The sequence below is a fragment of the Stegodyphus dumicola genome, chromosome 4, assembly GCF_044657685.1.
Source record: "Stegodyphus dumicola isolate Sdum_Otavi_A_Nest chromosome 4, ASM4465768v1".
Taxonomy (NCBI): domain Eukaryota; kingdom Metazoa; phylum Arthropoda; class Arachnida; order Araneae; family Eresidae; genus Stegodyphus; species Stegodyphus dumicola.
The window spans coordinates 255,606,840-255,634,725 of record NC_140771.1 but is presented as its reverse complement, the minus strand read 5'-3'; the positions used below and the strand labels follow the sequence as shown (position 1 = coordinate 255,634,725).

General features: G+C 32.1%; 1 protein-coding gene across 1 annotated transcript in view; it reads left to right on the top strand.

The window, feature by feature from the left end:
• The window catches only part of LOC118184104 (cellular tumor antigen p53-like), a 93,598-nt gene extending 66,427 nt beyond the window's left edge, over window positions 1–27,171 (top strand). The window contains exons 9-14 of the mRNA XM_035353752.2: window positions 1,328–1,433; window positions 14,553–14,677; window positions 14,826–14,884; window positions 20,408–20,495; window positions 25,042–25,106; window positions 26,921–27,171. Of these exons, the coding sequence (XP_035209643.1) occupies window positions 1,328–1,433; window positions 14,553–14,677; window positions 14,826–14,884; window positions 20,408–20,495; window positions 25,042–25,061 (398 nt within the window). The 3' untranslated portion in view covers window positions 25,062–25,106; window positions 26,921–27,171. The remainder of the gene's footprint in view (window positions 1–1,327; window positions 1,434–14,552; window positions 14,678–14,825; window positions 14,885–20,407; window positions 20,496–25,041; window positions 25,107–26,920) is intronic.
• Window positions 27,172–27,886: the final 715 nt, after the last annotated feature.

Sequence of the window (27,886 nt, the reverse complement as noted above, 5' to 3'; positions counted from 1 at the left end):
TATTAAAAAACCTGAGCTAATAATCAAAGAATTGGATAATAATATTTTAAGCTTTTTACCATTTTTAGAAAGTTTTCTAACCGAAAATAAGGTGAAAATAAATGAAGAATTAGCATCCAACATTAAAAATCATTGTTTTTCATTGATAAATAATTTCTGCATATATTTTTCTCATGATCATGAAGAGAAAATAAGATTAAAAATCTATTTTGTTCAAATGTATCTGAAATCTTTTTTTTGTGAAGAAAAAGAACAAGTGGTAAAAATTTCCTGTGATCGAACTCTAACTGAAAATTTCAAAAAGAAACACACTTATTAATTTTTGGCTGAACCGAAAAAACAGTTTAAAGGCATTTCAAATAAAGCTATTAATTTTTATTGCCTTTTTGCACAACCTTTTTCTGTAAACAATGATTTTTTATACCATGTTATATTTGAAAACTAAATGCAGAACAAAATTAAAAGTGGATGCTAATTTACAGTGAAATCCTAAGTGAAATAAGTCCAGACATACAGAAATTGATCTCTCTTAAACAGGCCCAAATTTCATCCTAAATTTTAGAATTAAAATATTATAACTTTAATTTTGATAATTAAAATGGTAACCGATTTTTAAAGTAATGTTTTTTATGTGTGCATATTTAATACAAACAGCCAATAAGTTGTGCAAATGGCAATCTATATATATTCTAAATATCTCAATTGAAAAATGATCGTTGTAAAACGTAGTGGTCATACTAAAGTTTTTCAGTGTTTCGTTAGATGGTATGCCTTAGTTATAAGGTTGAGAACCACAGTTCTAGATCATAGGGACACAATGCTCTAGTGACTCAGTGGTCGTGCCCTGGAACCACAAAGTAAATGCCATAAATATACACAGGTTGTTTATATATGCAGTTTAATTATTGCTATACTTTTTATTGTCTTATTAAATATGAACTTTAAAAGGCATCCATTTTGAAGTATTAAGACCTAATAAAATGAATGTTTCTGCAGTCATTTTTTTTTTGTTAATTAGAGGTAAAAGATAAGTAATCTATTGGTTTTCACTCAAAAATTTTGGAAAGAAGCGGGAGGGGGAATTCAGAAATTGGTGGTTTCAGGGCGTGACCACGGTTCGTCAAGGGGTTAAAAATATAGCTATCTAGCTATCTTATAGCTATCTTATAAAATAAAAATCCTGACATCTTGAAGTTTTCTGCATTCATTAAACTTATTCAGTTTTAGTTCATTGTTTTAATTCTAATTTGTCTACTATTACTTAGCTAAAGTTGAATTTTACATAATTTTAAAATCATGTTAGTACTAAATTTAATTTTTATTTCAGGGAAAGAGGATATTAATACTTATACGTACAAGTTGACTTGTTTCAGTTCATGTTCTACTGGTCTCAACAGGAGACCATTTATGATACAGTTTACTTTGGAAAATAAGTAAGTGAAAGTTTTATAATTAATATGTTAAGAGATGTACCTTCTATGCACACACAAGGAATATAATTTTAATGGTAATCTGTATTATAAAATTTTCCTCGGTTTACTTTCTCTCTTATCCCATACTGCCAAGCTAAAGATGACTTGGCTTAATTCTTTTTTCTTTGCACCTGGTATTTGTTCCACTGCATTTTATACTTTTGACTGAATGATTAAGAAAATTTACATTTTCCCAAGCAGTTACAAGAATTTAGTAGTTATTTTATACTTTTATATATTTAGTTACTATGCATATTTTACATACTTTAACTTCTACCATTTTTTTCTTGTCTTAATAATACTCCTGATTAGGTCCTGACAGACCATTCCAGATATGAACTCGTAGAGTATATAAAGTATTCTTTGCTAGTGTTGTTTAATATAGACAAACAAAGCAAGTCTTAAAATTTCATATCAAGGACCATGAAACTTTGTTCAAAATAAAAGCAGTTTAGAAATCATTCATTTTAGGTTATAGCTGCATATGTACCAACTTTTACAAATGTTTTATACTTTTTTATGTGTATAAACCTCTGTATATATACCTCTGTGGTATAAAAGTTTTATGCTTTAAGATTCTTTTCTTTCTCTTTTGTTTAAACCAGTTTTGTTTTATTTTTATAAAGATGCTAAAAATCATTCTATCATGGCAATTTGTTGCCAAATCTGTTTTTAGCCCAAAAGGGCTATTAGTCTTGAAACAGAAGGGAAAATGTAAAATATTATTCTTTCTTATCTAAGCTGTTTCTTTTATAAATTAACAAACTAAACTATTTAACCACGGTTAAAAGCAGTAGATGCAGTTCTTAAGAATATTACTTTTTTACTTTTTAATCTGATTGATTTAAATTAATAAAAATGCATTTAGTTCATGATATTCTCTAATTAAAAACATTAAATATTCAGTTTACTAATATAATTGCCATTATTATTAATGACTTCTTGCCAGTGTGAGGGCAATTTGCATATCCCATTTCTGAAAAATGTTATATCTTTTGATGCAAAAAATTTAATGAGTGCTTGTTGATATCGTCTTCATTATTGAATTTTTTTACCTTCAAAAAATTTTGTAAGGACAAAACCAAGTGATAGTTGGAGAGTGCTGTTGGGAATATGGTGGATGCGACAAAATTTCCCAGCCTTGTTCTGCAATTTTTTGACAAGTCCCTAAAGCAGCATGTGGCCTGGCATTATCATGATGCAGTATAATGTCCTTCCTATTGAGCAATGTTGGCCTCTTTTCTTGGACTGCTGTCTTTAAATTATCCAGTTGCTGACAATACTTCTCCCAATTAAGTCTTTCGTTCAGTTTTCAAAGCTCATAATGTATTGGTCCTCGAATGTCCCACCATATACACAACATTCTCTTATTCAGAGTCAAATTTGGTTTAGTGGTGGAAGGGCTAGGTTTTTCGGGCTCACAATATGCCCTTTTACTTACGATGTTTACATAGGTAATCCACTTTTCATCCCAATTATTATCCAGTTCAAGAAGGGCTCGATTTTATTCCGAGCAAGCAAAGATGTGCATATGACGACTCAATCATCCAAATTCTTCTGATTTAATGTGGTACCCATCTTGAATATTTCCGCACCAATTCTATCTTCCAAATGTGGTCGGAGATGGTTTGCTGAGCTTAATTAAGCCTTTCTGCAATCTCTGATGTTGTTAGAAAAAGGATCGTGTTCCAACATGCTCTTAACAACATCATCGTCAATCAAAGTTGGTCGCCAGAACGAGGCTTATCAGAAAGGTCAAAATCAACTCTTCCAAATTTTTCGAACCATCTTCTGCATGTCCTATCAGAAACTGTACATTCACCAAACATTTTCAATAAATATTTCTACATGCTTTTTTAGCATTTCTTGTTGAAATTCATGTAAAATCGGTGGCATAAATGAACTTTATCAGTAGCCATGGGTACACTATTGCTTCACACTAATGTGAATCAACTTTGTTTTAGTTAATTTGCTACATCAGTATGTGTACATTAAGAGATAAAAATAGAGAGTCGAACATGCGCCAATTAAATATGTGCTTACATGTCGAAAGTGTTTGTTATAGAAACGGACAGAACTTTCCGGTAGACCAAATAATTTTATAGAATTACACTCTATACTTTTTTTCACTTTTTAAATCTATAGAAGGTATCTAGTGTTCCCATATTAGTCTAAATGCATAATCTAATAAAAAAATCAAATATATTTTTAACTTTTGAAATTTACAGAAGATATATAGTGCTCCCATATTAGTCCAAATGCATATCCTATAAAATGTTTTGCTATTCCATTTGTGCCATCTTTATCGATATCATGTACTGATGAATCATATCAAACTTTAAGAAAGACCTTTTAGGCAATTGTTAAAATCTGAAATCTTGCAGATATTTTGGGGATGGGGCCACTTTTTTTTTATAACATTTGGGGGTTACTGTCAGGTAGTGTAGTGACAAATGTTTACTCTGTTGTCAGCTTTTTGATTATCATTCTTCACCATGTGATTTTTAAAATCCATTTTTTCCCAGAGAGAGGGAAGAAATATTGGAGCATTTCATCACTTTGTTATTTTTTCAGTGTTATATTTGGTGATTAATTGCTAGTTTAATGGATTTAGCTTGGCAATATTTTGGTTGGTAATTTGCTAATTTCTTCATGACGTAAAAATATTTCTTCATGACAAAATTTATAAACTTACAAATGTACTGCCAGGAAAACATGCAGTAGGCAGCAAATGGTTCTTCAAAACCAAATGCAGTGAAGCTGTTAAAAAGATGAAATACAAAGCAAGATTAGGCCAAAGGATTTACTCAAAAATACGGCAGTGAATTATGATAAAACATTTTCACCAGTAGTGGAACACACTACAATTAGATGTAATAATGCAAATGTTCATTAATTAGATGTTAGAACAGCATTTCTGCATGGCAAGTTAAATGAAGATATGTACATGAGACAACCAGAAGGATCTATTTATCATCCCAAATAGCTAGGTGCTAGAATGCAGAAATTAAAAATACATTAAAAATATTGGGTTTGAGCAAAACAAAGCAGATCCATTGCGTTTCACGAAAGGTGATCTTGATAAAAGAATTAATGTAATTGTGCATGCTGATGTTATTCTAATAAGTTGAAGGATTAATTCTCCAAGTAATTAAGAATTTAAAGAAGCACTATCAAATAATGCATCTTGGTGAAAGTAAATATTTTGTAGACATGAAAATTAATTGAAAGGAAGACGGGAGTTATCTTTTATCCCAGAAAAATAAAGTGGAACAACTGTGTAGCAAACTTGTAGAAGCAAAACCTACTCGTATAGTAATGAAAACAATTATTATAGCTTTCAAAAGAAAGAAAATCGGTACCTTCAAATGGTAAATTTCGTGAAGCTGTTGGAAGTCATTTTTATATATCATCTATCACAAAACCACATATTGCAGCTTCAACACACATACTTAGCAGAAGATGTAATAATCCTCATCTAAAGTAATTGAATGCTGTACAAAGAATCATTAGATTTAAATTCAATAAAACATCTATCTCTACATATTTTGTCAAGTAAAGAATCTGATCGTACTGTTTATTCAAATGATGATTGGGCACAAGATACTGAAGATATAAAATTCACATCAGGAAGTGTAACTTTATTAAGCAGCATTAGTATTTCGTGGTTTTCAAGAAAACAAACATGTGTCTCTTTATCCTGAGCAGAAGCTGAATATATTGCACTTTTGCAAGCTATGCAGCCACTATTACGGCTATTAAAACTAACAGAAGATCTTAATATACCCCAAAACTTTACCGATAACGGTTCAGAAATAATATAAAAAAATAATCATGAAATACCATATAAAATAATATAAACATTATAAAGGACATAATTAATTCACTATGCTACAATTTTACTTGCCCTTTTAAACAGTTCCATTTCAATACTATTCAATAAAAACACAGTAATGTTAAGGTAAGCATTGTTATCCTTGATAGGCACTAAAAAATTTTATTAATACATCGAATATATAAAACATTTGATGTTTTCACTTTAGTAGCTAATCATATGAATAGAGCAACATACACTTTTGTGTAATTATACTTTCTCTGATTTTTATACTTGGATCAGAAATCAAGTCCATAAGTATTAATACAAATCCTTTGTTAACTCTCTCCAGGTAAATTTCCCTTAAGTGTTCTCATACAACTGGTTTAACCTTAAAACATGTTATACGTTCATGTACAACCATCCAGCTATATCTCGACCATTAACAACCCAAAATTTACTGTGAATTTGATGCAATAAAGCTTGCTCATCAAGACACAAATATTTAACATGGTAATATTCAAAAATTAATGTAGTAAGCACATGATCTTTTAGCATTACATAAGGAAATTTTTTATTGCAATTAAGAGAACTATTTTTAAGTCTGCCTCCTACATTCAGAAGCGAATTTTTATCTAGAAAAGGACATGAAAATTTTAACTTACTTTTAGTTCTACCATAATCATTATGAAGAAGATGATTATGGTAGTAATCTTCATAATGATTACTACCATAATCATTATGAAAAAGTTCCTTAGGTCCCAAATTTAAGACCCAACTGATCAGCTGGATTATTGTGAGTGCTAACATGATACCACTGATGAATAACAGTCATGCTGTGAATAACAGGTGCTCTATTAGCAAAAAATGTCTTGAGTTTTAGTTTATAAGATGCCTTCTTATTCCATGCTAAGTGCTAACACTGTTAAAGAATCAGTGAAATAATAAACCTTGTCTATGGATAATTTCAACAGCCTATTTTCATTAGTTTTACCAACAGAATTGTAAGTTCCAAATGAGGAATGCTAATTGACTTAAAAAGTGAAACATGAGATTTGACGCAAAGAAGTCTTGATGAACATTCATTTGAAGGTGAGAAGCCCACCAGCGGCCAAGCAGTAAAGTCACTGAACACTGGTAGTTCGGTCCAAGGTTCGAATCCCGCGAATAGACTGGCTGCATGGGTGTTTTCATAAATTTTCCCATGTGTAACGTGTATACGAGCCAGTTTCCCTTAGAAAGTCCCCCACAAAGGCATCCCTTCCCTTAAGCAGATAGCCCTAGTGTACTTTGCTATAATTAAATACACCACACCATTCGAAAGTGAGAAACATTTCACATAAATTGCAGCACCGTGACTTTCTGATGAGCATCACAGAATCCTATTCTTTTAATTGTACTCCATTGATTTGAACAAAGCTAGGAGTGCGATAATCATTGACTAGACAGAAATGCCTTCCATTTTACAGAGTCATTTTTAGGAAGAGAGCATGTTCCAAATTACTTTTGAGTTTGTGTAAAATTTTTTAACCTCTGCCATAAGACATCCAATTAAATCTTATAGATCAAAGATGGAACCTATTGTTGATAGGACATTTCTTTTCGTTACTCTCAGTTCAATGTCAGGTTCTTTGTATCTTAAAAACTATCTGTAGCTGTACTCCATGACTTTCCCAATATCTTTTTCACCTGAGGCACTTTCCATAATCCTGAGTTGCACTTTCTCTATTTTTCAATAATTCAGTATTATTTAAATACCATTTGTGTATGTGTATTCCACCACGTTCTAGAACTCAGATTAACTGTGTCTGCAAGTTCCTGGCTTCCTGTAACTTATTACCTAAAGTGATGTCATCTACGTAATAGTTCTTCAGTATGGCTCTTGAGGCATAAGGAAATTCTCTCATTTCGTCCGTTGCTAACTGCTTCAGGGCCCTTGTGGCGAGAAATGGTATACTTGCTCTTTTATATGCTAGAATCTTCATTTGATAAGTCTGCACATGGCTATCAATTGATTGATAAACTTCATAACTGAAGGTTTCATTGAGATGATTCAATAAACATTTGTCTATACATCTTCTGAACATCAGCTTCTAGTGCATAGTTATATTTTCAAAATCTAATAATATTACAGAATAAATCTTCTTTTGCTATTCGTCCTTTCATTAACACTGAATTAAGTAATTTTCTATGAGGGTTGGAACTTTAATAGTGGCAACACAGCTAAAAAAACGCTACACAGCAAAACCAAAGAATATCGCGTATACCACATGTAAACTGCATACCTACCTTACCTGTCAGCAAAAGGACTCATCCCGCCTACGTCACGCGCATGCGGAGTGACGCGAAGAACAGATCCTTGTATTAGCTCGCGGTCTAAAGTAAGTGTTGTCAGGATTTTCAAAGCAAGAACAACGATGTTGGATAAAAATTGAATGTGCCAGAGGTCGTACAGCACGACAGTGTCATCAAGGTCTTCAAGAGGCTTGAGGGGAATCTGCATTGCCTTACAGAACCATAGCAAGATGGGTGAAAGCATTCAATGAAGGACGCCAAAACGTGGCAGACATGCTGCGGCCAGGTCGTCCGAGTGTCAGCGATGCAGACGTACAAGCTGTTACCGCACTAATGGACAGTGATTGCCGCCAAACGATTCATCAGCTGGCCGGACAAACAGGATTAGCGCATACGACTGTGCTGCACATTCTGAAGGAATGCCTGTCCATGAGAAAAATTGCTTCACGATGGGTTCCACATCAGTTGACGGAAATGCAGAAATGGCTACGATACGATGCTGCCCGAACCCACCTGGAGCGCTATGAGGGCGAAGGAGATGCTTTTTTATGCTGTATCATTACGCTGGATGAGACTTGGGCCCGATCGTACCAACCAGAACTGAAACGCCAATCAAACGAATGGCGTCATCATGGGTCACCTGGCGTTCAAAATTTCGTCAGAACCCCAGCAGTGTGAAAGTTATGGTGATTCTCGTGTTCGACTGTGATGGTGTCATCCTAACGCATACCGTTCCCCCACAGTAGACTGTTACTGCGCAGTATTACTGCTCATTTTTGGAGAACAATCTCCGACCAGCTTTGAGAAAAAAACGGCGACACTTTCTGCAGAACGCTCCTCTCATTTTGCATGACAATGCTTGGCTGCATGCAGCGCAAGCTGTGACTGATTTGTTCAAGCGATGGGGCTGGGAAGTGCTTTACCATCCACCATACTCTCCAGATCTAAGCCCTTGTGACTATGACTTAATTTCTAAGATGAAGGAACCACTTCATGGCACTGGCTTCCAAACTGTTCCTGAGATTCTTGCGACAGTAGACCGGTCCATTCAAACTATCAACAAAACAGGCACTGCTACAGGTATTTTGCGACTTCCACATTGTTGGAAATGGGTTGTACACAATTCTTGCGACTATATTGAAGGACTGTAAAACATGGTGACATGAATCACTTTTGTATTCCTTGTAAATAAATAGTTGCCACTATTAAAGTTCCAACCCTCGTATTTAAGTAGCTGCTTGTGCATTAAACACAACGCAAAACTTGACGTTTTCTGTGAACGATAAACTCAGTGATGACTAAGATAATTGCAGGTTGATATTGTAATTTCTTGACTTTCTTCCGTTTGAATTCTTTAATAAAATTTCTATACAAGGATTTCATATTTGAATTGCTTTATAGTTGATTCTACGCTTAATCTAATCTTTTCTCAGCAAGCGTTTTTGATTCTCCTAATTCCACACCTTCCCTAAACAGTAATATAACTACAATTTTTATTGTCAGTTTTGTTGTTATTGTTGTTTTTGTTTTGTTGTTGCTAATGATTTCACTTGAAATGCTCCTCACTGTATTTTTATTCTTCATTCAAAACTGTACTCATTAGTTTTAACCATCAGAGCCTTTAATTTTCAACTTTTTTTCTAATGGATATTTCACTTTACTAGTCATGGAGTACAGCTACAGATAGTAGGGTTATGTTTTCTAATAACTGACATCTTTTCTCCAAAAATAAAATTAATTCTGTAGGAAAGATGTGTACCCTAGGTAGTCCTAAACATGAAGGGTTGCTAATTTTCTGAAACAGCAATGTGAGATGTGAGGGCATTTCAAACATTAAAAAACGAGAGAGAGACTTATTCCCACTCCTCTATGACAAAATAAATTCTTGAAAATATTTTAGCTGTCAAATGCAAATAGGATAATAAATGTTATGAAATTGCATGTTTTTATTCCTTTCTGTCATGAAGCTGAATTTTCTGATTTCTTTACCAAAAGCAGAGTAAGCTATTTTAAATATGTTAAAAATAAATGTGTAATATTTTAAATATGTTAAAATAACTTAATTAGTAATAATAATAAAAATTTCCATTTTCTTTAATAGAGTTTCTTTTTCTAATTATATGTTTCCGATATTTTTTATGTTATTCTCAAACTTTTTCTGTTTCATAGTCATCTGAATTATTCTTATGAATCTTCTGATTTTTACTTTCATGAGGTTGGCAGATTGATTGGAAATTCATACTTTAATTTCACCCTCTCTTACAAATATTAAAAAAAAAAAAAAAAAAAAAAATGTCTCCATCAGGCAATAGGTTTTTGCTTGCAGTTTTGCATATAGTTTCTGCACTTGTTAATGATTAATGTTCCAGATTCTGTTTACCCTTTAAAGAATTTGATTCTTCTGTTATTTTTCATTAATTTTTCCGTCACTAAATAACATCAGGTATTCTATTTCTTGTTATTTAAGCAAAATTATTCTGAACAATGTTATTCTGTGTTTGCATCCTACATATGACGCTGTGGTCTCATTTCTGTAGTTACAGCTAAAGAGAAAGACCTTGAAAGTAGTACAGTAGAATTCCAGAATTCCCCAAAGGTTGTGCGGATTTGAGGACAGAAAAGATAAATCATAATATTCAGACTAAAAAAGCAAAATACATAAGGCGTATTAGATGCATTTCATTAAATTATTATACACTATTACAATAATTTATTATGTATATTAATTATTACACATAGAAATTGATTATATTAGTATTCATTTACATTAGTGCTTACATGGATATTTAAAAGCATTAGGGATGTATTCAATAGATATAAAAATAAGGGATATTAATAAAGCATAAAATATTTCATTTTTTTCTACATGTTTCAAACATTTTTCTGATGGAGGTTTGTTTAAAACTTTAGGGTGCTCCAGAGTAAGTTTTTTTTTTTTTTTTTTTTTTTTTTTTGGTAAATTATATAGAGTCATAATCTCTTGCTCTGTGACACAGCTTTGTTGTTCTAAAAATTTTAGGAATTTTTCACAAAGTTCCAGACCTTCAATAAAAGATATTTTATCACTTCTATCAAATTCACTATCTGTGTCATTGTCAGAATTGTCTTCTTGCTGTGGCGAGTTCAAAACAGAGCAATGATTTCATCATCAGTCATCTGATATGCCAGCTTTGGCTCATCTGAACACATCATCCATTCAACAATATCTTCTTCCTGCAAAGCCTCCTCATTTATTTTTTCTTTCGAAAATAAAAGCAATTCTCTTGCTTTAATCCTTGCTGCACTGACCCTAAAACCAGAAAAATCCAGGTCATCACTCTCAGTTTCAATAAACAAAGATGGCCGTACATTATGCCAGGCATTTACTAATGTTGTTTGGGAAACAGAATTCCTCACAAATAAATGCAGTCTTTGACTGTGAATTTTATATATATATATATATATATATATATATATATATAATCACAAAGTGGAATAGAATGGTCACTTGAAAGTTTTTTTTTTTTTTTCAGAAACTCTGATTTATAGTATCATTTAATACTGTGTATTATGCCCTGGTCCATTGGTTAGATCAATGACGTAGTATTTTTGGGGGCAAAAAAAATGGCCATGACATTTAACATGTTAAAATAGTTGCATCTGAATGTGCAGAGCAGTTGTCTAACAATAGTAAAATCTTGCAATTTGATGGTAACCCCACACTGTTACAATGCCTTCTAGCCTCTTTAATGAAATGCTCCATGAACCATTCAGTCATAAGTTGTTTTGTGAACCAGGAATTTTTATTACTCCTGTAAATCACAGGTAAGGATTTTACTCCTTTCAGAGCTCTGGGATTGGTGCTCTTACCTACTACCACTGGTTTACATTTGTAAGTTCCAGCTGCATACTACTTGTAAAATGGTAACTCTTTCTTTAGCATCTTTCACCCCTGGTGGTGCACTTTCTTTAATTGTCACAAATGTCTTTCTTGGCAAACATCACCGAAAACGTCCAGTCTTGTCCATATTAAAAACCTGTTCTGGTCTAAGATTTTCTTCTGCCAGTAACACAGAAAAATTAATCAATAAACTCCTCTGCAGCATCTTTCTTTATCTGCTGAAAGTTTTTCCCCACATGCTTTCAGATTACGTATACTGTGTCTCTGTTTAAATCTATTCAGCCCACAACTGCTGAAATTGCACGGCTTCTCTATTTTTAAATCAGCATGAATCTGCTTCACCTTTTCTCTCAGGAACGGTCCCGAAATTGGTACCCCATCATTCCGTCGCTGCCGGAACCACTCGCACAAGACAGCATCGAGGTTTGCCGATTTCGCCTCATGCAAAGATTTCTGTGTTAGAATCACTGTTGCTGTAAAATTTCAACAGTTTTTCTTTATTTTTCCGTATATCATACACAGTCCATGTCGCTATTCCACATGATTGTGCTATAAAGCGGAGTAGCACCTACCTCCATCTTTTGCAGAATTTCCACTTTTTGCATTACCCTCAATGCAACATGTTAACGTTTTTAAACATTGCAAGCAGTAAAACCATGAGTATGTTTCTTATCTGTCATTATATTAACTCGCGAAGACGTGCGCTACTTTTAGCTATGCGAGGATGCGTGTCGGGCTCCGTAGGCCCGAAGCATTATTTCTTAACAAAACAAAAATAAAATTGCTCGTGTAATTGAAGAAAAAAATTTAAATAATAAAAACAGAGTGTATAAAATGTAAAAATATACTTTTCATCTAATAAGTCTAATAAAATTGTATTTGAAAGAATTTTAAGACTGAAATTATTTATCATTAACAACAAAAATTAAAGTGATTTCGAGCGCAAATGAAATTTAGTACTTATTTCTGTAATATTAAATTTTTATAGCAATAATTTCAAAATAAAACTTACATTTCACATTTTTTTTGTGAATAATCGTGCTGTGTTTACCACAAAAATTTTTTACACATAGCGCAGCAAATTTGTGATTTTCGCTCTGTTACGCCAAGACTGTAAACTTTTTTGCAATTTTTAACGAACTTTTCAAGGCATATATTATTGGACCCATTTTATTTATTTCTCTTCTAGAATGGTGATCTCTTATGTTATCGAACAAACATCTCATTAGAAATAGAAAACATTTGTTAGACATTGTTCGATGAAAAATATCAAGCACTGTTCCGTCAGTCACCCAAAGGTAGATAACATTTACGTGAGAAGCCTTGTTGAGTCCTCCAAAATAAAGACAGATAAATGCTCTGATTTCTGTAATATTTGTGGATCGAGCATCTCTCTATCTTTCAAATTTGACGGCGATGGTTTCGATATAAATGTTTGCACAATCTACTAGAATTTTTACTATTATTTTATCCATAAGCAGTTGCCAAGAATTCGTAGTGGAGGACACAAATTTTGCTTCACAAACATTTCTAAGCAATTTTTTCACAATGTTGTGAGCAAGAGTTCTCACAGCAAGTCTTAGTTCTTTTTTATTCCATTTTGTCACATTATATTTGCTATGATAACAATTCGCTGATGGACACAAAATTACTTAATTCATTACTAGATTCATCACTTGAGTCTAATGCCTCTTCAGAATTCGATTGGGGATCACTAAACTGTTCTTCACCAACTATTTCTTCGTCCTTTTCATTAATTATATCTTTATCAGTTGACACTTTGGCTAATAGTTTCTGTAGTCTTTTCATTTCATCGTCATAACTCAAATAGCAAGACCTTTTTGCAACTGCCTGATCTCTTTCACAATTTTAAATGACAACGCGAGCGCACGCCTCGGGCCTGGGAAGCCGGTTGCTCAGTTTCTGAGAGAAGATGAAGGGTGAAATTCCGGAAATGCTTGTGAATGACAAGTATATGACCTTAAACGCAGCTACTGAGAAGGTCAAAAAATTTTACCAAAGGGAGAAATTTTTGTATTACGTTTTTGTAATGACCGGGCCTCGCAGACCCGACACGCGTTCTAGCGGGTTAAAAAGCGCTGAAATTTAAAATATTCTTAATTTATCCACAAAATATCCAGATTAAAAAAAAAAAAAGACAGCACTAAACAATCTCGTGAAATAACAAAGTTCAGAAAGTACAACAATGCGAATCGTGAACTTGAAAGAAGAGTTGAGTGAATCGTCTGCTTTTTTTACCTCGATGCAGATTGCAGGGAAAAACACTTTATCATGATTTCAATAATTTGCTAATTCTGTTATGACTCATTATTATTCGGTAATTATGATGTAATTATTCGATAGGTATTTTTTCTTCGATATTTAATACTCCATGTTGTGGTTTCCGGAACCTATAAACTCAATGTTTATAATTTTGAGAGGCAACACAGATTTCAGGAGTTGGTGGATTTAAGGTCGGCGGATTTTTGGTATTTGACTGTACTTTTTTTTTTTTCTATGATTTATTTTTATTTTTAATACTCTAATAGCCATTGTGAATTTTCCTTCCTCTTTTGATCTAAGCTCATTTTGTTTATACATTTAGTTTTTGAGATATTCCAGTTTCTTCAAAATTTACACTAAGATTTCCCACCAGGTATTAAAAATGTAGTTTATTTAATTTTTTTGTGTAATTAAATTGTAATCTACTGTGGAATTAGAAGCGAAACATAATGGTCAAATTTATGTCATATATTTAATGCAAACAAAACATTGCAAATCTTTGAGAATTTTGCAAAGTTCGAATATTTTTCTTTAAATTTTGACATCTGTGTCCTTTGATGAATCTCTTGCTAAAGAATATAATCACTTTTATTCTATTTTACCAGCTTTGTATAAAAATGAAAATGTGGTAAAATGAATTATTAAAAGGTGTAATGAATAAAATGGTGTTTTTTAAACTATTTTTCAAGAAATTAAAATTTTGTAGTTGTGTAGTTTATTTTCATTAGTTTTAAAAGCAAATATGAAAAGAATAAAATTCAAATATGTAGATGTGTAATTTTTTTTTTTTTTTCCATTTGTTTTAAAGTAATGTTATTTTGGGAAGGCAGACTTTACATGTCAGAGTTTGTGCATCTCCACTTCGAGATTTAAGATTAGAGACTAAAAAGAACATTAACATATGTAATTTGCATGGAGGCTCAAGTAATGAAAGTAAGTTCATTTATTAGCATAATTTTAAAATATTTTTATAGACCCCTTTTTTTATATGAGACTTAATAGTAGTTTAAAAAAATATTTTCTTTAGACCTTGGAGAACAGATCTATATTATTATAGTTTATAAAAAATTATTTCCTGTAGATCCTGGAGAACTGGTCTCTGATAATCCTAAGCAGTCAACTTCCAGCTACACACTTACAGTAAGTAAAAAGCATGTTAAAAATAGGGCATCTCAGTTTTGAATATTGGTTTTTGAAATGTAAATCTCCAAACAGTTTAATGTTAAACTGATGGTATTATCAGCATAGATTACATAAATTCCACGTGAAACATGTATGGTTTATTTATGTACAGTAACATATAATTCATCAGCTTAATTTTTATGATTTAAAGAATATTGTTTTAATATCAGTAATTATTTAAACTGGAAAATGTCATTTTGTCTCTAATATTAGATCATGACTTCTATATTCTAACGTACTTAAAACTGTTTGGCTATCCACAGAAGTTAAATCTAGTTCTTGACAACTTATCACTCCTGGTAAAACTCAGGTGCAAAAGCAAACTTGGACGTTATTAGCTTCAACTTGTAAATGTTGCAAATTAAAATGAAAATAACAAAAATTAAGATCTTCTAATCAAAGTATACAACACTGGACTGATTTTCCTATGCTAAGGTTTACAATGTAATTAAAACAATAGCTCAGTGCAAATCTACATCACACTGGCGGTTAAAATAGAAAAATTTGCATCCTTAGTATTTACTGAACTCAACCATCTTTCTTGGCAAAATTATCATAGATATGCTAAGGACTTTCAGTAAGGTAGCCAACTCAAGGAGCAAGTTAAGAAAGGCCTAATGGTTTAAGATTACATTCTATTTTGCTGCTTGCCTTGTATTCTGCATAAACCTTTCGCCTGAGCAAGTTTCATCACTAGCCAAAATTGGATTCATTATAAAATTATGAATTAAGATGCTAGTAAATCACAAAAGAAGATCATTGCATGGCATTTAAGGATAGGCAGATATCAGCTTTGCATTACCCTAATTTTTTGATTAATTGATCCCTTAATGCAAATTAAAAATGATGTCAGCAAAATGAGTATCTCAGTCAGTTTAGGTTGTCCAGGGATAAAATCTTTTGTGTTTTACGTTCCAGTTTTCTTAAATATAAATTTTGGGACTAGAGGAATGTATAAAAGATAGATTTCATAATTTTTACAAAACTGAGTTCTTCAAATTTAAAAATCCCAAAAAATGAATCCTTGCATCATTTAAAATATTTTTGTAATTGGAAGTATATGTCTACAATCAACGGTTGCAAAAATAAAGGTAAAGTGAGGACTTTTGTAGACATAGTATATATATATATATAAGCAAATTTAAATTTAAATTTTAACAAACATGTGTAAAAGTAAAAAAGTAAATTTAAAGCCAAAATTTAAAAAAAAAAAAAAAAAAAAAAAGCAAATTTAAAGCCACATTATATGTATATACAACAAGAAATGGGAAACGGTCCTCACCTCTTTAGAGAGGTATCACCGTGTAGCCAATAGGCTAAAATAATTTTGAATTCCATTAAATTTTGAGGAAAAGAAGGCCGAATCAAAATAAAACTTGTACCTCTGTTTGGACAGATTTATTGGCCTTGCCAAACGCTTTATTTATATATGTATACAAGAGTATTTACATACAGAAAAATGCAGAGTAAGAAATCAAATTTCGAACATTAGATATATAGAAATTACAGAGTCCTTGCTGCAGTTGTATTTTATCATCCATTATAAGGGAAGAATCGAAAAACAATTTAACGTATAATAAGTCATAAGTTTTAGTTTTTCACATATTAATAAGAAGAAAACAATTGAGACTTGCTGTCATAAATATGCTTCATAAGGTCTATAAGGAGTAAGTGTCCTTTGTCGTTCCGTAATAGAGAATGAAAAGCATTCATGGATATATCTCTCTTTTGGAACGTCTGTCAAATTGAAGATTAGGCTTTCCATTCCACCAAGACATGCATGGTGTCTGCTGTTTTAAGACCACATAAGCATTGAGCATGCATTCATTTGTTTGTACATGTTTAAGTAGGAAGGATATGCTCCGTGTCCTGTGTAGATCTGTGTCAGAAAGAAGTCTGAACATAATCTTGTCACCTTGATTTTAGGAAGTAAGTTGTATGTATGGTGACTTACTTCTGTCATTCCATCATCTTTATATATATATCTGTGTCATTCCATCATCTTTACCATTCCATTATTACTTCTTATTTTAAGTTTCTTTTTACATAGCTAATTGGCATCTTAATGTATAGTTGTATGCCTTGAGTTGTGCCTATTTTAGCATTCTCATCCGCCAATTTATTGCCTTGATATCCTGCATGGTCTTTTATCCAGTGCAGATTAACTTTAGTTTGAGCCATTATTCTTCGAATATCTTGTACGACTATTAATGTTGACTTGCATTTTGCAATAGCTTTTAAAGCTATTTGGCAATCTGATAAAAAGTGACAATGTCTTTTATGAAGGTTTTGTTGAACCCATTTTAATGCTAAGTATATTGCATTTATTTCTGCTTGGAATACTTACTATACAGTAATAAAGTCCAGAATTCGTCTTCGATCCATATGTAAAAATTTCATATCCTTTGTCATAAGGTGGATCTGGAATCCACTTAACAAGTTGGATATGGGGTAGATGAATTGTCCATTTTGAGAATTATGTTTCAGTTTCTTGATGTGATATAGATACATTATAAAAGTTGATATCTTTTGCTTCATGTCTTAATTGTAAGTATGAAGCTTCCATTTCCATTTGTAAATCAATTGGAATTATTCCTGAGAGTACTTGCAAGTAGGGAGTCAAGGTGGTTTAGTTGTTAGCGCCAGAAGAATTGGACGCTGGATTTTGGGGATTTTATCCCTCATTCTCGCAGTTGATTTACTCCACCATGTTTGGAAGGCATAAGTAGCAATTCTTAATAAAGCTCTTTTATATAATTCTTTACTACCAGTTTTAATAGACATTTCATTAAATTCAACTTATTCACTATTTTTCCAATTTCTGTTTTTATATAATGAATATGTGGAAACCATGAAAGTTTTTCCTCTAAAATGAGTCCTAAATATTTCATTTCTTTAACAGTATTTATAATCATACCTCCTATTGTAATTTTTGGAGGCTGCAGTTTGCACAGGCATTATATGTATAAATATTTATATTTACTGATAGGTTCAGAATGGCCATAAAATAACTTATTGCAAGGGGTGATTAAATGAAAAGGTACGAAATGACACAGTGGGTACAAATGTAGACTTTATTTAAAATATACGTCATAGGCCTGAGCACAACGATCCCACTGATGAACAATCCACAGGATTCCTTGTTCTCAGAATTCCTGTGGCTGTGAGACCCGGTCCTTCACAGCATCTTTGAGTACGTCGTCCGAGTTGAAGCGCTTCCCTTTCAGGTGTTTCTTCAGTGGACCAAACACATGGAAATCGCAGGGCGACATGTCCGGACTGTAGGGCAGATGGTCCAACGTCACCCATTTGAACTTGGCCAGTAACATTGTGTGACTCTGGAGATGTGTGGACATGTGTTATCATGGAGCAGAACCACACCCTCCGTGAGCAGCCCCGGTCTTTTGTTCTTGATGGACCTGCGTAGGTGTCGGAGTGTCTCACAGCACACATCGGAGTTAATGGTTTTTCTGTGCTCGAGGAATTCCACAAGTAGTGGACCTTAAACGTCAAAAAAGATGGTGAGCAACACCTTGCCTGCTGATGACACGGCTTTGAATTTTGTAGGGGGAGGTGACGACGCATGCTTCTACTGCATGCTGTCCCGCTTTGTCTCTGGCTCGTAGTGATGGCACCAGGTCTCATCACCTGTGACGATCTGCTCCATGAAAGTCGGGTCTTCCTGATACCAAAACAGATGTTGCAGTTCCTTTTGCTGGTCAGTGAGCTGCTTCGGAACCTAAGCGGCACACACCTTTCGATATTGCAACCTGTCGTGAACAATTGTCCACATGGTTCCATAGCTGACATCCACCTTCAACGCCAACATTCGCAATGTGACACATTGATCACTTCTCACTAGGTCGTCCACCTTGCCGATGAGGTTGCTCGTGATGACAGTGTTTGCCTGGCCTGGTCTTGGGTTATCACCCAAACTCTCACGACCTGCATGAAAACGGCACTCCATTTTCTGACAGACTTGTCAGAGACACATTTCTCCCCGTAAACTGTCACCATTCAATGATGAATAGCTTCCAGTTTCTTACCTTCCGCTGTCAGAAATCGGATAACACCTCGCTGCTCCTCAGTCGTCGAATTTTGCAACACAAACGCCGTCCTGTCCTCATACGGACTGCTGCATCATTTGGATGCCGCTTTTGATAAGAGCCTGTGCATGCGGGTACCCGCGCATGCTCCAATCCCAGTCTGAGACTCCAATCGCATCCCGAGATGTCGCACTATGTTCTCCCATGGCGGAATATGCAAATATTTAACTGTTGCGTTTTTATGTCGTTTCATAGCTTTTCATTTGATCACCCTTTGTATCTGTACAAGCTCCTACTTTCAACACAGTTAAATAAATTGGAATGAAACTCAAGATGATTGCAAAATAAAGAGTTGAGAATAATGCAAATAACAATCAAATTTTCACAGCTACAGCTATGATGAGGAAACTTTAAAAGTTTCCAACAGCAACATCCATTTTTTTTTTTTTTATCATATTATGATTGAAGCGATAAAGGCGATGGAATAGTATCTGTAATTTGAAAAGCACAAGAGGAATGAGAGAGAAAAAGATTATCCCTTAAGAGAAAAGTGCAATAATAAAATATCTGTTATCCTTTAAGTAGTTAGATATTGAAGTTCATATCTCTACATGCAAAATTAGAACAAAAAGACACAATTAATATTTTTGTGGGACAGTTTTACATTTAATAAATAATCTACTGCTTTGCCCAATATGGAACCAAAAATGATAATCTAAGTAACTTTTGTTTCTTCTTAATTTAGTTACTCCCTAAATTTGTTTAAAAGTTTTTAAATTTGTTCTGTTAGTGTCTGAAGATTTATTCTCAATTTGTGCATGAATTTGTTATGTAAAAATATGGAATATTTCATATTCAACTTATTAAAAAACATGTTTAGTATTTTGCTAACAGAAATTTTTGCTCTCTGAGAATCTATATATTATGTTAATATTGTATTTTCAAAAATCTACCCTCTAAATATTGAAATAATTTTTAATAAATTCCCTCCTTATGTTGAGAATCTTTAAGTGTAAGTGTTTAACTTCAAAATTTAAAGAAACAAAGCTTTTAGCCACCTTTTCACTTTGCATATGTTGTATTGTACTATATTGACCTGTTCTTTACATCTTTAAGGTACATTTTTATTCAGAATTATTAAATCAACATTTCCTAGTAATTTTTCTTCTGAATTTCCATTCCTTTTGAAGAATCTCAGGAACAGCCATTTTCCTCTTAAAGAATCTCGGAGAACTCTTTTGTAAAATTATCTTATTCATCATTATTTGTTAGTCTGTTAATAAGGATTTCTTGCCAAATATTGGAATTTTGTAAAATCTCAATCTTTAAGAATATTGCATGAAATAATGCTTGTTATTTATTATGCTGATTAAAGTTATCATATGAAATAATTATTTAAGTATTGAAATTATAATTATTTTCTTAAATGTTTCAGGTAAAAGACTACAAGTTGTACAAATTCCTAATGCGCATGAAATCATTATATGAATCTGGTTCTTATGCAAAATATTTATTAATGACAGGTATGTACTGTTTTTATTTCCCTCCCCAGACATCTTAACTGTAAACATGTAGTATGTGAACTGAATTAAAATTTTAGTCATTGGATAATTTAACCTTTATTATAAAATTATCCTTGAACGGTTGCATAAAAATAATTATATGACTGGGAGAAAGCATAATAAATAATTCCCGTGTGTGATTTCCAAATTGGATTTTTTAGCTGTAGGTGGGTATATGCAGTTAATTTGCATTTTATTTTATTTATTTATTTATTTATTTGTGGAAGGAGGGGGAATCTAGAAGGACAACAAAGATTTCAAGGCCCATGGATTAAGAAATGCTACCTTAGTTGGGTGCGAGTATTATCAACAATAGGTTCCCTCCCCCTCTTGGCTGTCATACAACATGGCATTCTGGTTCTTTTATAATTTCTCCCCATCTAAATGTATTGAAATCCTTGTAATATAAATGTCAAATCCTTGCAGAGAATGGTGGAAAATGGTTGCAGTGTCAGTGATACCTATTGAACAGCATTTAGTGATTTATAATTTACACCTGTCTAAAAGTAAATTACCTACATTAGTTTTAAATAGCAATGTGAGTTTGATGTTTCTTTGTTTTTTAATGTTAAGTTAATATTCTGACTTGAATCAGTGCAGAAACTGTGTGATTAAAATCAGAAATGCCAGTTTAATATGGTGTGTTATAATTAAACAAAAAGTATGTACATCTGTATAAAATGCATTCTGAAATCATATCTTTAATTTCATAATTGGAAACTGGGTTAAAATTTATTTAAAACTAATAAAAAAAGAGAAATCTAATGTGTATACCTTTACATAAGAACAAAAAGGATATGGCTAATTTTGCAGATTGTATGTTTTGTAAATTTTATTTTTATAACAGAGTAAGTCAGAGAAAGAACTTTTCAGAAGAGAGAAAATAGCAAGGAATGAAAAATATTTCCGTGATTTCTTAATAGTTTGTCTGTTTGCAAGATTAATCATTTATCAGCCATTATGTATGTCAGTATTGTCTTATAGGATGCAGTATTGTCTTATATTTACAGAGGCAAAAATGCAGACATTAATAGTATAGCAGTAATAAGAATTGTATCACTATAGTTATAATTATAGTCGCAAGATTTATCTACTAATTAATTATTTAATCAATACTAATGTTTCATGTAATCTAACCTCTATGAATATATGTGGTTATAGTTTATGTTAAAATTTTAATGGCAAATCTGTTCAAGATAACAATCCTGAAAAATCCTGTTGTGTTAAAAAGTGCAATAAATTTTAAACAATTTAACTCTTTATTCATAGCAGAAATTCTACTAGGACTGCTATTGAAAGCAGTCCTAGCAGAAGTGCTGGTATTTTACATGATGCATATTACTTTATTTGAGATTTTCAGTATTATAGTAAATACAATGAAAACTAAACTGAGAAACTCATGTAATCATGGTTCACATTATTAGGTGTACTAGATTAATGAATTTTCAATTCAGATTACCAAGCATTATGTAAAAATTTTCAGCAGATAAAGTACCAATTCTCAATATAATATTATCAGTAGAAGGTGTCTGAAAAATTATTACTATCATGGTATCTATATATTGGTAACATTGTAAGTTTTCAAGCAGATAAAAGTGAAATCTGGAATACCTGATGTTTTGATACTCTTTGGCATTTACTCAAATCATTCTTGAAAATAATTATCTAAAAGAACAAATTCTTATTACAATCGAGAAAGGCAGCAATGTTTTGCATCAAAAGGAGAGAAAAATGTTCTGGATCATTTTCCTTTTCTTTTAGAGAAAAAAATGTTTCAAGGGGCAAGGTGTGAACTATAAACTGTCATTTCTTTGATGAAGTGCAAAAAATCTCCACTGTATCTGTTGCTTTGTAAAGTGAAGCATTGTCATGGTGAAGAACATGATTTTGTAGCCATTTTCACGGAATGTTTTGTATGACTGCTGATAAACAGTTATATACCACTCTGGAGTGATACTATCTTGCCTGTCAAATGGGAGGGGCAAACTTTTTTTTTTAGCTCTGCTTCTCTTTTTGACTATTGTTGGGGGAACAGATTCATCTGGATGGACTTATTGTGCTAAGTGCTATTTGCTGTAGAGCTCATAGGAATACACAAAACTTTCATTATCTCTTAGTGTCATAATTGGCATTGGACTGACCTTCATGAAAATTTTGAAAAAAATTTTTTGCACCAATTGATATATGCTTGTTTAACTCTTTTAACTGTTTGGATACTATCAAAATATCAAAGACATTATGCAAGATCATTTGAATTACACATATACCAATGCCTAAAGATGTTGTGTACATCACTTTCTTTTCCTGTTCATTCATAGAATGCCTTCTATCTGTGTTTTTCTCTGATGCAATAACAGGACATCTGTAATATTGTTCGTTACCTAATTTTGCCTTCCATTATGGAACTCACTGAATGAATTAAAAACAATAGTACGGCATGGGGCTTCTGTCTGAAATGTAAACCATGAGTCATTTTAAAGTTTTCAGAAATTTTTATGAAATCATTATTGAGAAATGCTCTGGCTTTAGCTCTTTTGTGCTGCTATATCAACACAATTTACCTTATTTTAGACATAAGTTAAGTATATAAACACTCATATTTTGCTGCCACAAGCAGCAGAATGGTGTTGCTCTGATTTATTCTATGTTGCCAGATCTGAAAATTTTCAGTGTTACTCTAATAGTCTGATTAATTGTATGTATGTGATTTAGCTCTGCACCCCCTCTTTTTTTTTTCCAAAACTTTTTCTATACTGCCAGTGGTATTCATGAAGTCTGCAGATGTATCTACTTACACATCGGCAAATTTTAACTTTGTACAGTGTTAATTTTATAGTAGTAACTGGTAACATACTAGTTTGGTATCTACATATGTTTTTTTTTTAAAGTTTCATATATTACATATTGGATATGGGCTACAGTTTCATTGGTATCTTTTTAAATAATCATTTCAAAGAAGCAGGAAGAAATTCACAATTTATTTTTAAACTTCACCACACAAGAACAATAAGTAGCTTATAGAGCTTCCAAATCTTATTGAATTTCTCTCGTGAAAAATATTGTTAGTTTTCAAAATCATTTGCAGAACACGCTTTAAGTTGCTTTTCAGGTAACTACTAAATTTCATAGCCGATTAAGAACTGAGCTATTCAAAAGTACTTGCAATCAGAATTGGAAGATTTCTAAATAAGAAACAAGACCTTAAATAGAAAATGTGGCCAAAAATTTGATGAAATGCCAAATAAACCCTAAAATTGTCCTAAAAGCAATAAATAAATAAATAAGTAGAACAGTTCAGCACCACCACAGCACAGGAAAAAAAAAAAAAAAAAAATCAAAAAGGATTTAAAAATATTTGCAACAATATGTAATGTATAACAATTAGGACAGTTAGGGCAAAAAGAACCAACTTAATATTCATAATTTTGCAAGACTAGTTTCAAAAGTTTGGTTATAGAACCTGCTTTACAGCTGCAGAAGTGCAAATAATAAAAGAGAAGCCTCTGCCTAGGTGATAACAATGAGAGGATAGAAGTCAAGGTACAGATGCTGTCTATAGACGAAAAATAGTAGATACGTCATTTTCATCAATAGATAGTGCCCATAGCTTGATTTCCTTCTTCTGTTTGTTATCCACCCGAGTGCAGGCTTATCTTTTGTTCTTTGCACTTCTGCAGTTGAAGAAGTAGATTTATAAGGTATTTTCCCCCTCCTTTCTGCATGCCCTTATAGTGTAACGGTAGCACATTCGTTGCATATTCGAGAGGTCTGGGTGAGGGCATTGCACGTTTTTCATTTCCCCTGCTTCAAAAAATCCTATTCACTCTACAGTGTTGCCCGAACGAAAAAGGTGGTAGATGATGATTCTTCACCACCAGAATTTGGGACTGGGTCCTCTAATCCCCAGTCGCCCTTTAAAAGGGGGAATATATAAGGTATTTTCTCCCTCCTTTCTGTATATTTAAACCTTTGAAAATAGAGCATGTGAATTTATGACTGTTATGCACATTCTTGTTGCCTTAACTCCTGCAATAATTATTATTTGGCATGTTATTTTAGCTCAAACGTAACATATAAGTTAACATGTTTCATTTGTAAGTTAAATGGCTTGTCTTGTGTGTGACTTTAAACTACTTGTAAAACATGTCCGAAATATTTTATTGTAATATATGTAAATGATATACACAAAGACGTAAATAACTGTAGTATTTCTAGTTGTTATTTAACTTGAAGTTAAAAAATGTTACTTGTGATATAATTATATGGTTCAAAAAAGCTAGTATTTTATTGAAAGTAAAGGTTGAATTTTGCTATTTATTAAAATGTTGTATTATATCTTTCTTTAGAGTATATTAGAAAAAATGTTCACTATTTTTCCATTGATAATTAACTTCTGCAATTATTTTATGAATCATAGAGTATTAAAAAATCTTGTGTTTCATTGTATGCACTGTGTTTAAATATCTTATTTTCATGACTAAATTTCTTTTTTGTATATCTTTTTCAGGAGACTCTCATACAACATGACATTTCATTTTATTCATCTCATCAGTTTATTTTCATAAAGATATGGTAAGAGTCCAATGTCTGTGCATATATAGATTGTTCTGCTCACTTTTGATGATTAACTTTCATACTAGCAAATGCACATCTGTAAACTGTGATGCAAACATCCTCTAAGGCAGTGATATCAATTGCCTATGGGCCGAATACATGATCTGAAAATAGTTGATGGGCCCGATTTTATATATTTATTTTTAACAAAATGAAAAATTTTTATCTATAAAATAAAAAATATTTTAACTAAATTATAAATTTTACTTACTAGATATTTATCAAAACATGCATAAAAAATAATAACAGTAACACAAAAGACAAAATTCAAATTTATTTTTATTTTCTAATTGAAATCTGAAGTTTGGTAGCTGCAGAACATTTTTCTTGGTTATACTGTGTAATTCAAACATACTGAGCTAAATATTAATATTTCAGACTAACATTTATTGCATATCATTCTAATACAGTACAAAGTCCATAATCCGGACTCATCAGGACTTTGGCGATTCCGGATTAGGGTTTTTTCCGGATTATAGATCATTGATTTAAATCTGGTAAGATGGCATGCAGAAATTATACAATTAAAAATATGAAACCATAATTTATGAAATAAAGAGCAATTATGATCTAAAGGGTATCAAAATTTACACACAAAAAAAAAGCTTAATATTTATTTGTTTACCTTATTAAACATTTCTTTCAATGTAAGTTGTTTAAGTTGCTTTGTTTTTTTGTGCTAATACTTTCTCTTTAATTCTATAAACAGACATAATTTCTTGTTCAGTTACAAAGTTCCACAGTTCAAGTCCTGTAATTGCTGTGTCGAAAATGCCGACTAACTCGTCAATCAAAATTTTTTCGTTTTCAATAACCACTCTGTCACTTTCTGTCAGAAGCGCGCACGAGTAAACGCGGACGTGCGCATTAAACGTGCATGCATAAGTTTGTGGCCTTGAAGTCCGGATTATAGATCATTCCGGATAATGGACGTTTGGATTACGGACTTTGTACTGTATGTTTAATTAATCATTAATAGCTTGCTTTGATTTAAATTAAAAATAATCACCTTATGAAAACTAAAGATTTCAGAGAAAACTTTTCAAGTGAAACAAAACTTGAGATTAAATAATAGCAGTAAAGCTTCTTTCTCTTATTTATTAAATTTTTCTTCACCTAAATTAAAACACATATGTTTGTAAATAATTAAACTGTTTTTTATGCAAGCACAGAATTTGTTTAATGTCCATGCACTGAAAAAAATTACTAAAATTTATTTCCAGTATGGATTTCCAAATGTGAAAAAAGGCTGATCACATATAAATGTATTTCCAAACAAAGCAATTATTCTAAGTGCAAAAATTCGTAACTGATAGTATTTGTTTTTTGAACGTACAAGTCTAAATTCATCAAATCCTTGAATACAGTTTATAGCACATTGTAAACAGTGTCGTGCTCAGTTTATATATTTTCTTGTGTCTTATTCACATTCATTTTTAAGAATAATGAAAGTAAACTTGGACTTCAATTAAAATCTTTGCTACCCTGTATCTGTAACAAGTATATAATTCAATTTTATTCATGGGCCATATAAAATTGCTTCAGGGGTCACCAATTTGAGACCACTGCTCTAAGGTATAAAAAGTATTATGATTCTCTCTTTAAGTTTTAAAAAGGATCATCATTCACAGTATTGCCATGTTTGTACATTCCTGTTCATGTTCTGGACTGTATCCATCAGTGTATCAGGAGTCAACTTCAGTTTTCAGCTAAATCCTTTTTTGCTGTTGCATGACAGTTCATGCTTAATTGTGATATACTTTCTCTTTCAGCATGGCATCCTGTTGGATTAGATCAGTGCCAAATTAAACCCTGTGGAGGTTCCAAAGTCCTTGAAATATTGGGAATTCATTCACAGAATCCTCAAATGTATTTTTAACTTTATCAACAAGTGCTTTTAATAAACTACTATTATTATCCTACCTATTAACAATTATTAATCTTTCAAAGCAAAGTATATTATACGTATGGCATTAATTATAAATAATTACAAGCAAATTAATAAATTATAATAAAATATTTATGTGATGCTTCTTTTTCTTATGTTTGTGATAAGTAGGAAATTTTACATTTTCTGCTCAGTAGCGAATAAGTTGACACGTTCTTATATGCATGGTCTGTCATATGAACGCAGCTGTCCGCATGTGATTAAAATCATGTGAAACACAAGCTTTTTTTTTTTTTTTTTATGTGGTTGTGTGTACATAATGTAATAAGAACTGAGAGATGCGTTTAATTACTTATGCTTAATTATTGCCAGTTATCCAACATTAAACTGTTACATTATTTTCATATTGCTAGATTAACTTAATAAATTCACAATAACAAAAATGTGATAGGAAAATGCTCCATCTGCCAAACGATAAAGTTAAAGTACAGAATAGTGGTATTTGTAAATAAATATGTCTACTGGCATAGATGATGTAGTGAATTGAAATGGGAAATTGCAATATATCAAGAAATTGTTTTCCGAATAATAACAAGGCACCTTCCTTTTTTCGAGCATGAAATTAACTCAGTGTCAAGATTTCCCAAATGAACAATATTATTGTATCAAAACCTTATATTCTAAGTGAGTTCATTCTATGCTGGATTTTAATAGGATGTATTATCATTAATGATTTACAGTACTTCTTTGTTATACCGCCCCTGAACCATATTTGGTGATTTTAGATTTGCGCCAAGATAACTATAATTATGTCAAGCTCGTGAAGCACAAACAGGGTTCGTAGCGGTCC